Genomic DNA, 12,993 nt, shown 5'->3' with positions numbered 1-12,993 from the left:
ATATCATCATCATCAGTGGGAGGGTCTCTGGAGTGCACAAAGCATGTACCATCTGCCAGAAATGTTGTACTGCATTACGCGCGGCGTCATGTGCCTCCAGATAACCTCTTTTGGGATACCTTTGGTTTGGGTGCATTCGTAAGCTAAATAGAAAATGCCAAAAAGCAAGGTGGGGTTGTATAGTGGTTAACACATCTGACCAGTAACAGTATGGTTAACTCAACTGCAGGTTTGGTTTCATAGTAAGTCATATAAGTGCCAGTGAAAGCTTTAGCATAAGCCTTGTTCTCACAGGAGATCACAATCTCGCAACATTGTCATCATTATTTAGGGTTCTAGATAGTACTATATTCTTTCTTTTCCAAACTCTCAATAATTCAGTGAATAACTGAGAAAGTTTGACAATTCCGAGTCATAAGTACGGTAGATACACTGTTGCGCTTAGAGACAAGTGGAAGTAGATGTAGACAAACACTACTAAGAATTCTCAAGGTGGCATGAACCACGGATTTAATTGGCATATCTGGAAGAACCCAAATACACTTGCCATCCCACAGTATTGCGTTGATCTTTATCATGTTGTGATGATGTACCGGGTCGTGTGTGAGGTATCGGTATAGTGAAGGTTTTGTTTGTTAGACTTCCCTTTAGAACAAGATTTTACTGTAAAACTTCATGCAAAACATCCTATGTAAAATGAAAAAAAAAAAAAGGAAACACGACCCAAGATTTCTTGTTTCAAAAACGTCTATTGCAGACCTGTCAGCACTTGCCTTTTTACATTGTGTGTGTTAAATACCGCGGATGAATTTCACACAGCCCACACAAAAAAAGTTGCTTCCATGCATACATAATGATTGAAAACCTGAGACTGTGGTTTCAAAAACGGAAACTCGCGAAGTAGGAAGAAAAAGGGACAGACAACGTCTCAAATTCGGCTAAAAACTTTATTGCCTCTACGCCTTATATACACCTCCCCTGGACGTCGAACGTCGCCACCACCACAACAGTTGATCACTGAACTACAAACAATACACCAGAATGACAAAACACCAAACCGCAACCAATACATAAAAAAAACAAGGCGTTATACAAACAGAAACACAAGGTCATCACCACCGCACCCGAAAGGACTTCAACACGGACGATGTAACACCAGCACCTGGAAACACAAAAAGATTGTCTCTAAATTACCCCCTTTCCCCTTGAACTGAACAATGAATCACAGACAGTCACCAACAATGCCCCCCATTACGATCCCGAACCCAACAATGCAAACAACTGCGAAGCAGCCTCCTCCCCTTTTACGTTCACCCCACACTAGGTCTTTACAGTCGAAGAAACTTTTTTGACACACTTCCAATTTGCAGCAACGCTTGGCTAATGCAATTTCCCTATGTTTTTATGCGAACAGTTTCTCGCACAACACGTCTTATCTCCTCACGCTCTTTGTGTACGATTTCTGTCTCTGACCAGTTCGCTGTGCATGCATTACACTCCTGGAGATGCTCAGAGTTCAAAGTTTGAAGCGTTAATCCGCACATTTCGTTTCTATCGTTAATGCACCTTGCAGCCTGACCAACATATTTAAAGCTGCATTCCAAAGGAATTTTATACACTACTCCACTGGCACATGGAACAGATCTGTCGCAATGCATTTTTTTACATTCTCTTTGTCCTGCCTCAAAAGAAGTCAGTTTAGCTAATTTGAAATCACGTCAAAACAGTGTTAACCCCAAATCTCTCTGCACATGACTTCAAGTTATGTGAAGTGGCGTGAAAATATGGAATGGGGGGGGGGGGGCAGGGGCAGGGCAGCCCGTTGGTTCTTGACACTCCGCTTATCTTGCTTATCTTTGATCTGTAGAGCAAGCTGCCGTTTCATGAAGGACTCTTGATAGCCGGCCCTCTCCAGTCTTCCCCATTGTCTTTTTAAAGACTGCTCCATATAATGAATGCATGACCTTTGTAGAGTGTTCTGGGTCAGAGACTTCACTACCCCTGCCTTTACAATTTTAGAATGACAACTCTGCTTCGATAGGACGGGTTTTGGCACCTGCTTCCCATATTCCCAGCACAGCTCACTGCCCACATGAATGCGTAAATCCAGAAATTGAATGACATTGTCCTCTGGCTTTTCCACAGTGAAACGCAGCTCTGGGGCTGCTGAACTTGTTACATTTTGTAGAGTATCTGAAAGGTTATCTTGAAAAGTGCACACAATTATATTGTCTACATATCTTCGGACAAAACCTACATCTGGGGGCAACTCTCTCATCTTCTCAACCACAACTCTGTCTAGGGTGTTGAGATAAAACGCTTAAATATGATTGCAGGGCCCCTTTAAGGATAGAGAATGATCCAAGGAGATTAGCCCTAACCCACGTTGGAGAAAAGAAGAGGCGAACTTCTGCCAAGTGCCAATTTCATTTATAACAACTCGGAGAGGCATGTCAACCTTGTGGTCTTTTAAAAAGAATTTCAAACATGGTCTTGGATTGGGCCATGATGCTCTTCAATACACTTTCCTTTTCCTCATCTTTCAGTTCGTTACAAATGTCTCTCCTTAACTTTGCTAAGTTTCCTTTCCATTCCCTGAACGACGACCCCAAAGCAGTGTCTGTCTTTCTCTGGAATACCTGCTCCGGGATCACAGCTAACCGTCCGGACTTATCCGTTTGAAGGAGTTTCAAAGACTTTGATTTCAGCTCCTTCTTCACCATGTTTACATCTTTGAAATTCCTCCTCTCCGACAGGTATGCGTCCCCCATAACCTTTCCTAATCTCCCTACAGTTTGATCGACAAATGAAACTCACTCATCGTGAATCACATACCGTGCAACTGTCTGAACCACGGGAAACAGATCCAGTCTTGAAGGCTTTACATTCATACAAAACTTGGGACCTTTTTCCAGGATTGCTTCTGTTCTTTCCGAAATCGGTTCTTTACAAGGGTTCACTGCACTTGGTTGATACTCTGACTCAACCTGGCCACACATCCAAACGTCGGGCACAGTCACATTCCGTAGTTTCATCATCTTGATCGAGCTCAAAACATGCAATCTTTTCACATACCAAATCTGGTTGTACTGCACCTTCTTGACATTGTCCCAGTGTCGATATTCCTTGCTTGTCCTGAATTCCTTGCCCAGGAGGATGTCCCACAGTCTACCGCACGCACTCCGGAGTTTGTGGATTCTCTTGGTCGCTCCCTCTCTGTATGTCCTGAGGATTCTTTTTTTCGTTCTCCATGGGAGGTTGCCTGGATGCTTGAAAAGCAGCGGATTAATGAAGTTCTTGCGAAGAGAAAGCCCGAAACAGGCTATATCTGCTTCCAGCTCTGCCAGTCGCAGTCCCAACCTTTCCAGCGCCACATACGCTTGACAAACAAGCAGCGATGATGATGACGACGGGAGAGAGTATATATGAGAGAAAGGTACTAACTAGTCCTGCTTCGGGTATGATCAATGAAAAAACGGTTAAAGTGCAACCTGAGACTGGGGTTTGAAAAATGGAAACTCGTGAGGTAGGAAGAAAAAGGGACAGACAACGTCTCAAACTCAGCTAAAAACTTTATTGCCTTTACGCCTTATACACACCACCCCCGGACGTCGAACGCTTCCATGATATTTTTTTTTTTTCTTTTAAGGGTTTACAGATTTGCTCTTAAAAGACTATGAAGGTGAGTTATACAGCCAAGGGGACATAATATAGGGGGTGTTCATCTTCACAATAACTTTTGAACTACAATTGTAGATGTAGATATGGATCCCATCAGAAACTTGATGGGCATCATCGAAAAGGACTAAATAATTTAAAAAAAGATTCGTGGTGCGTGGCAAATACAGTGGTTCGCTAGTTTCCACTCTTGCAATAGGCACACGGCTAGTGCGGAAAGGCGCTCGTTCAGTTTTTCTGCTCTTTATCCATGTTTTCGCATCGCCAGCATCGTGCCTCCCACACGCATAGCAACTTTAGCATACCACTGCCCTTCCCACGCACCCCAAATTTTTCTACAATTGATTTATTTAGTGGTTTTCGACGACGTTCAGCATGTTTACAATCGAAACATTTTACTAATTAAAAAGTTAATTGACAAATTTTAGTTATCTGACTTATTGTGACGATTAGCCCCCTATATTATGCCCCCCGGAACTAGCCTGCGCAGACTACATTAGTGTAGCTTTTACGGCTTTCTTATAACAAATCTGTGAAACCTTAAAAAAAAAAAACACTTTGTATTTTGAGTTGTTTTGCACATAACCTAAAGAACCGAGCATCCATCCAGCTATTCCACAACAAGCGCCCACCCCTCAGTTTTTTGTAACATTTGAAAAATACACGAAGGACATGTGTTCACTTATTGTTGACCTAAGGAGTGCCTATTTCTCCCAGTTTTACACGATTATGTCAAAATTTTGAGTGGTTGCTTGCTCGGGAATTGTTGGGAGGCATGTTGTGCGCAAGTTTTGCGCAGAGAGACGTCTGTTTTCCACATGGGCATACTGTAAACAACTTAGCTTTTGGGAGGACTTAGATTAGGCAATTTGAACATCGCCAAAAATTTATTACTCGAATACATCGCCCTCGTTAACGAGTATGCGGCATGTACCACTCCCAATCGCAAAATTTTGTGCCCACTAATTGTATTCTCAAAACCCGCACTTTGCAGAATATCAAATCCATAAAAGTAAAGTCGTTTACAGTTGTTGGACAGTAGACTGTTTGGGTCATTTGCTGTTTTTACAAAGGATGAAGGATTAAGTATGAGATGCAATTGGTTTGGAATGGGTTGGCCTGCAGAGCTTTGTGTAGGCAGAAAGAAATCCAATTGTTCCTCCTCCGCAGTTGATCTGATTGTGCGCGCCATTGGTTGCAGAACATGCTGGCGCAGCGTGACGATTCCCACTACACGGTGTACAAGCTCCGTCGCTGCTTCCTCTGGGGCAACATGTACTTCCAGATGGACATCTATAAGAAGCCCTGCCACTCCAGGTCAGCCACTCACGATGCACTGCTTAGTGCTGCGATCTGTCCGACTGAAAAGAAACACTTCAATGAAAAAACTAAACTTTTTTTTTTTTAAGTATTTAGATAATACATTTATTTTACACACACAAAAAAAGGAAATAAAACAAATTAGCGCTATTTTTATGTCTTGAGATGCAGTTTACGAGGAGGTAGCCCCACCAACCTTGCCGTCTATCGAGAAGCCCGCCCGGGACACTTCCTATCTTCATACATCTCGTGCATAAATAATTTTGTCGTCGTTAAAAGATACCTTTGTTCGTATGTGGTACGTTAATTTTAGCTCAAATACCTACTGCAAAAACTTCCCTAGTTTACGCAGGTTGCAGGTGTTTCAGGGGTACTCGATAGGTGGCGCCACTCTGCCAGCATGTTCTCCCGTCGTAGGTGGTCACAAGCGAGCTCTGCACGCTCGGTCACATGCAAATGTGTGGACCGGCTTGGAGGCTTTGCTTCAGCCCAGAGGACGGGAAGTTCACGGGACACCCGTTTTCCCCACCCGCGCAACAGGTGCGAAGGCCTGATCCTGCTGGAGACGTACACGGCTCACGGCTCTGCCGAGCTAAAGGGCCAGCTGCCCTCGTTCCTGGACATCAGCAAGGACGTGACGAGCGACCCCAACTACTCCATGTACTGCTTGTCCTTCAAAGGGGAAAAGCCGCCCTTGCCTTTCGTCAACTTCACACCCAACGGGCACGCCTAGGGGGTTGCCTTTTTCCGGGGAGGGAGTGGAGCTTCATCGATTGCTTGTCCAAAGTTTAGTTTGATCCAGTCGACAACCCAAAGGTTTTTTTGTTTTCTCTCTCGGCGGACGAGGGTCGCAAACTGGTGTCTGCGGCGTCTCTCGCTCTGCGGAGTAGGTGTCAATTGGCGGTCCTAGCCGCGTACGAAGCAGACGTCGCCAACTACAGTTTGCCCAGAAATTAGAATTGTGACCTCCTCCCGGCATGGGGCTAGTGGAGCTAGCAAAGAGATTTTCTTTCGGTATGTGAAGATGTAGAGAATGTATAGTTGGCTAGATCCACGCAATTAGACTGGAATGTTTTTCTGTTTGTCGGCGACACGGGGGTTCACCCTTTTTTTTTTGTGCTTAAAGTTGGCCGAGAGTACTTGGAGGCCCTACTGCTCTCGGGACTTGTGTAGTCAAGATTTACTTGCAGAGGTCCTGTGATCCGGGAGGAATTGGTACTTTTCTTTTTGCCGGATTTCTAATCTCAAGCCGACGTGGCACACCTTGGATGTAGTAGTTGCAGTGAAAGAGTCTACCTGTGCTCCGTCGTGTTTAGATGTCAGTGTGCATCAATGTAGTCCCCTCTAAGATAGCCTTCGCTCCTCTATGTTCACGCGTGGCTGTTTGCAGGATCCGCGGCTCTTTTCGCAGATCTGTAACCTTCGTTACGAGACCTTGAGGACGTTATTAGAGGGCTGCCTGGCATAGCCTGCCCTGTAGATCTGCATATACATCCTGTAGCCTTTATTATTACTTTTCATTTTTCGTGCACACAAGTTTTTTAACTAAGCACTGAAATCTTTTATTCTCAACAAGCGCCCGAAGGATCTATTTTACGAGGTTTGGAGGTGTCGCGATCGAAAGCTGTGATGAGATGGAGCCGTTTCTGCCATACGGAGGTGTCGGACCGACGGGTCTTGGCATTTTTTTCCTGTATTGTTGCCTCGCAAGTACTCTACACTGTTTGTGCGACAGCTACAAACTCTCCCCCATACAAGCGTTGTAGCTTATTGGCGTGCTTGTTATACCAAGAGATGACGTCGATAGTGGATGCGCATTTGGTAACATTTAAATTTTTCTACGAAATGTGTGATAATTCACTCGTAATATTTATTAGGATTGTTAATGGAAACAGCGCAAATTTATATCAATTTAACGGCTACTTACGAGGATTTCCTGCTACTCTAATGAAATTTGCTATTTATACCATCCTAATTGTTCATTTTGTGCGCTATTAAGCTATGAAACTTGTTAATTGTTGTGGTTTAAAAACTGGTGGCTGCATAAAGAAGTATTTTTACAAGTCCTGGTGCAGCTTTTGAAGAGCACCACTGCATAAAGTCTTTCTTCCGATTGAAAGTGTTTTCAAATGCAAATTTGTGCGTTGGAATTTCGACTTGATTTTCGTGTCGCTTTGAGCTGTTTGGGTGCACCATGTGTATAGTCGGCCGTGTCGAGTGTACCACCAGTTCCTGTAGATCCACCGAGCCACAGAAATGTGTGACGGTTTCTGTGCCTTATTGTATAACCGGTATACTATATTCTTATTCCCGGGTCGAGGGTTTCTACTGTGCAGGGAAAGGTAACCGTGCGAGTCTTGATTTGTGACGGTGTTTGAAAGAGTTGGATCTAGTTCGTCTTGCCGGGAAATGAGTACTTAATTTGGTTGCCTCTAGCATTTATAGCAACCCGCACCTTCGTTTCTCATTAATGCTTCCAGTTTATTTTTCAATGTTCCTTTTAAGAAACGTCTAGTCTTGCATTGGGTGTGCAACAGTCGTGATGCGTGATGAAATGTAGGTGATTTATTTCACAGCGAGCAAGGGTGATACATTCTGGTCGTTAATTTTCTTGAATAGCACCAGGGTTAAATGTTCCACATTTCTAGAAGTGGGGTTTAGAATTTTTGTCAATAATTTCCACATAGTTGCTTGTTATGTCTGGCCTCTAAAAGGTTTGTGAATGCTTGGTTTCCCGATGGTAGTTGCCTTGTAACAAGGTTATGTCTGCGGTCATTGTGTCGGATGTTGTTTATGTACGAGCTTTGGCGTTTCCACGGCTTGCTTTGTTCGGAAAGTGTATGAATAGTGTTGTGTTAGGGTCTTCTATTATGCCATAATTTTGTTCAAATACGACTCTGAGCACACTTCATTGACGGCTGTGCGAAGAAGTCTCATTTATGGACGACGGGCTCTCAGTGTCTCAAGCATTTGTCACCTTGCTTCAATGTCATGTGTGTACAGTGTTAACTTGGAGCTTGTTGGTGATTCTCAACAGTGTTGCAATTCTCCCTTCTATTGGAATAATTTGTGGTAATCCATTTTTCATTTCTTTTTTGCCACGAGTACTTGGCAACCCCAGTACTTTTGTTCCGAGTTCCCATATGTGGAATACATAAAAGAATCTGCACCAAGGCACATTTGTCTGTCATTTCGAAGTAGAGTGCATGTCCACTCGTTTATTCTTGGCCGACGCCGGTCATTACCAAAAAAAAAAAATTTTATCGATTATAATTACTCCTGGTTAGAAAGTATTCAAATAGATTGCTCGATTATTTGAAGGGAAACTGACGTGGTTCTGTATATGAGGAAAAAGTACTTAAATTGTCTCTATTTGGCCTCCAGGATTACGAATATCAAAATTATATTTCAGATTGATGTGCCAGGTAGCCACAACAGCGCTTTCAAAGTAGCTCTGAAGCCCCTCCTTTACATCGCGTTTGGTGTGAGGAGGGAATCGTGACATGTTACACAAAGATCTCAACATTCCTGTCTTGCGCTAGCCTTACCTGAGCAGTCAAAAGCCCTGCACACATTCCCTCACAAGCCGCACATGCAAGGCAGCTGAAGCCTCTGGGTATGACGTTGCACTCAGCGGTTGGTTTTTCAGCTTTATTTACGTCCTTTGGTACATTCGGGTCAAAGGCTTGCAATGTGCAAGTTCACAGAACAAAAATACGCTAAAATTCACTTCCAACTCTTTTTTTTTTTTCTTTCATTTTTTTTTAAATAATTCTTTTTTTTTTTTTTTAAAGGGCAACTCTGGTTGGAAACGAAACCAGAATAAATGACTGGTATTGCTTTAGTGGCACGGAATATGATCACAGCCAAAAATCAGTTTTATAAATATTATAAAACCAATTAAAAAATAAAAGGTGTTGTGTATGTTTATACTGCCTAGAACTTTGTCTCTACGGGCGACTTGTCTCCCAGCTGTAGATGAGAAATTTAGCTAGTGCGGTACAAACCACTAACCTGTAGTCTTTAACGTGCACCCCGCAGTAGTGATACGCGTTCGCACGCTGGTACGATGCTCATCCAGATCGAAACGGGGCAGGGTGGGAATTGAATCCAGTATCCCTGGGTTCTGCAGCGCAAGCTTTCGTTCCACGTGCTCCGAGCTGGTGTGCACTAGCTCACTCAACCACTAATCCCCATTAAAAAAAATTAAAAAATTTAGGGATGCGATCAGCTGCTCTTTAGCAGGCGGTGAGCGGGTTAGCTAGCTCTTACGTCGCATTGCGGTGGAGATTGGTTGTACCCAATGTTAGTCTTACTGCAATAATAATAATTGGACTGTGTGTATGCTTATGCAGCCTAGAACTTGGTCTGCCTCAACGAGCGACGAGTCTCCCAGCTGTAGATGAGAAATTTAGCCAGTGCAGTACAACCGCTAGCCTGGGGTCTTTAACGTGCACCACGCAGTAGTGATGCACGACCGCACGCCGGTACGATACTCATCCAGATCGAAACAAACAGGTGGGGATTGAGCCCAGGATCCCTGGGTTCTGCAGGACAAGCTTTTGCTCCACGTGCTCAGAGCTGGTGTGCGCTAGCCCACTCGGCCACCGATCCCCCTTAGTTGTACTGCATGCTGCAGCACCACGGTGACGTCACGTCGGGGCCTTACAGCTGATGTTGCCATCCCTCCAGGAGATAATTTGTTTTGCCATAGATGCCCGAAACCAAACTTTGAGCCGCAATTAATGTGGCTACGGTACTCGTGACATAATATTGAGAAGAAAAAAAAATGATTTAGGGACACTGCTTTAGCTGAAAGCATAGAGAACATTCAGTTTATTTAGAATCAACAAATTACAAACTAATCTTTCCAATTCTTATGGAATGTAAACCGCTTATTTTGCAAGTTGCAGAGCTCATATTTTTCGGTCACACCCAAGTTTTGACATCCTGTTTTTTTTATTTATATTGTGGGCGTCAGAGTGTAGAGGTGCTTTAAAAAGTTTGAGCCGAACTTAAATTTTTTTTTTTTTCTAAAGGGAATGGGTGGATTGTTTGAACAGTTTTTAAAGTGGCACACAGGGCCGTAACCAGGGGGGGGGGATAGGGGGTTTTGACCCCCCCCCGAAATTTTTTTCTGGGTACGGCCCTGGTCGGTGCACTGGCAGCCAGCCGATTTTAATCTCCACCTCTGCGCACGCGCAGTGGCGCCGGTCGGCTACCGGGTACCAAACCGGGACCGGTTCTCCGGTTTGCTGTAACTCTCCATTATATGCCACCGATGCACATGATTCATAGGCGAAAATAAGACAATAAACACTTTCAAAATGGCCGCCGTTGTCCCCAAAAACCCCCCCCCCGAAATTTTTTTCTGGGTACGGCCCTGGTGGCACATACTACATTAAGCATCAAACTTTCCACAAAAGGCTTTTGTAGGTAACTCGGACTACAGTCCCAACTTGAAACCCAACAAACCACTGTACTAGCCGATTTGAATGTGGGGCCCAGAGAGCCCACCTCCAAAAGGTCCAGGGCCAACATAAAAGGGAGCGGGGGTCAAGAGATTCCATAAAGAAGCCTCGTGCTTTCTGCTTTTTAATGCGAAAGCATTAAATGGGGTCTCATTGAGCGAAGCCGGCTAAAAATGGCACCTAAATTCTCCTTGGCTGAGCGAAGCGGCACCTAAATTCCCATTGGCTGAGCAAAGCGGCACCTATGTTCCCATGGCCCATTCCCAACACACACAAAAAAAAGCACAGCAACGTAGATGCTTCGTCATGGAAGCCAGCGAGTTTCAGAAATAAAACCCAAAGCACAGCAACGCAATGCTTCGTCACAGAAGTCGTCGTGAAGCCGGCAGGGTTTGCCGCACCTGCACAGTGGGGCAGCGTGATGTCGCCACCAGAGCGGCGTGTAGGAAGACATGGTGCACTGCTTGTAGGAATGCTTTCACATTCCTACATGTAAGCAATATTAAGTGTCTCTGCCGAATTTTTTTAAACTCCCAGTTTTGCCAGTAGCATCATTAGCTTTGATTTGTTTATAGGACTTCTTTACGTCCTTACTTGATGCAGTAACAAGAATTAAAATGGCACCACCTGCCAATGTGTTGTCATTTTCTTAAATATTACTCGAGCAAAAAGAAAAAAAAAAGATCTCTTCATGTGACAGTTTTTGTTTTCCCGGCGATCTTTATAGCAGCAGTGCGAGAGACCACCTTGTATTTGAATGGTGATATTTTCCGAGGCGAGAATCCCAAGCTCGTAGCTTTATCTTTGGCAGTTGCTTTTGTGGTGCGAGAGTTTGTGCAGCCGACGTGCGTCTGAGCGACAAGCTCGCGCTTGCAGCCTAGTAGCAAAATTGTCAAACAGGTGATTAACACAACAAAAAGCTGGGAAGCCGAAATTAAGATTAAATGCAAGGCAAATGTAAAAAGAACAGTATTATGTGAATATCATATGTCATAAGAGCAGAGTTACGTTTTGAGCGGAAATGAATCGGCAGCACGAGATCGTTGCGGTGCTCGAGACATGGAAACGGGGGCTTGCAGCAGGTTGCCCACAAGCCACGTCCCAGTGAGTCATGTGTTTGAAACCCTCGGTGTACTACACTGTCCAGACAAAGAGTCTGGCCTCCTTTTGTACAGCTTGAGAGCAACTGTTCTATCCTTTGTTCGCGAGACTTAGAAGCCGATAAGGCAAACTTATCGCAGCATTTTTTGCCCGAAATGTGACTAAGGATTTGTAAACCTGTAAACCGAAGATGAGGGAGTAAGAAAAAATAGTAATGGTTACGAGTAATTTAGTCACTTCAAAACGTCATCAGATTACCAAAAGTAATTGAGTGATTCCCGATTACAAGTCATTTGATTAATATAATGAATACAGTACAAGCCTGGTCGCGGCCCACTTTTTGTCTGGAAATATTCTGTAGACTATATGCAGCAAGGAAAGGGAAGGTCAGTTCCATACTTTTCTACTACTGCGAAAACTATGCATCTCGCAGAAAAATATTGGCGCATTGTTAGTCACCGCCATAGGTTCAATTTATCTCGTTCCCTAAAGCATTTGTATCTGGACAAAATGTGCATTGGTCGTCCGTGTAAAAAATGCATAAAGGAATGCGAGGAAAACTACACTGCCAAGATTTGTGGGTATGAATACAGGACAACTTAAATTAAAAAAAATACTGCAAATGATTTTTCTAATTGGTCCCGTTTCTTCCATTTCATTTTTTTCCTTCCATTTTTTATATATATATATATATTTTTTTTTCATCTGTTGTCAAGCTTTAGCTACACTACAAAGGCCTGTTCACATACTTGCGACCACTTAGGACCGTGTGCCTTAAAACGCTCTTAAGACTGGCGCCACCTATCGGGCAATCGTGGAATGCTTGGCAGTTCTGCAGAGTATTCCCCATTTTTTTCGCATGTCACTCTTGGGTTTTTGGCTTCGAAAACTATGTAGGTGGTAAATACGTTTGATCTTGCAAATACCGCAGAACCTTCGCTCTAGTGAAATCCAGTTCTAGGGACATTGCATAGCTGGCGCCAGCGTGCCAGTGCGTTCTCTCATCGCAAGAGATTACAAGAGGTCTTGAGTCACACAGTTGCAAGGAGTCGCGAGTGCGTCGACGAGCCTCTAGTCTATAATTCAACAACATTGTTCTTAGCAGTTCAACCCAGATGTCGATTAAAACAGAGTGAAAGCAAAAAGCAAGCAACCAAATACTGAAATCGAGGCTTTCTCGCCGGTCACATGCTGCAAGGTGCACGCTGATTGGCTCTTTGACCATAATCGACCGAACCACGTATAGACCAGTGTCCGAAATCTTAGCCCAGGCTCTTGTGAAGAGAGTGGCTGTGCATAAAACGAGATTTTTGCTTTTTATGGCACTATGCATTTATTACATTCTTGCACTATACATTGCTCCACCTAAAGTCCAGATGCAGCTGACGCTACGAGCTGACGGGATTAATTGAAAAGCATCAAG

The 12,993-nt window shown here is 43.9% G+C and overlaps 1 protein-coding gene across 1 annotated transcript in view; it reads left to right on the top strand.

Annotated features, from left to right (window-relative positions):
• Positions 1–8,175, top strand: part of LOC8032746 (TRPL translocation defect protein 14) — a 31,113-nt gene extending 22,938 nt beyond the window's left edge. Inside the window, exons 12-13 of the mRNA XM_029991915.4 lie at positions 4,880–4,995; positions 5,539–8,175. Coding sequence (XP_029847775.2) covers positions 4,880–4,995; positions 5,539–5,731 — 309 coding nt within the window. The 3' untranslated portion in view covers positions 5,732–8,175. The remainder of the gene's footprint in view (positions 1–4,879; positions 4,996–5,538) is intronic.
• Positions 8,176–12,993: the final 4,818 nt, after the last annotated feature.

Source organism: Ixodes scapularis, unplaced genomic scaffold, assembly GCF_016920785.2.
Source record: "Ixodes scapularis isolate PalLabHiFi unplaced genomic scaffold, ASM1692078v2 PGA_scaffold1__304_contigs__length_218370807, whole genome shotgun sequence".
NCBI lineage: Eukaryota > Metazoa > Arthropoda > Arachnida > Ixodida > Ixodidae > Ixodes > Ixodes scapularis.
This window is presented reverse-complemented; position numbering and strand designations above follow the sequence as displayed.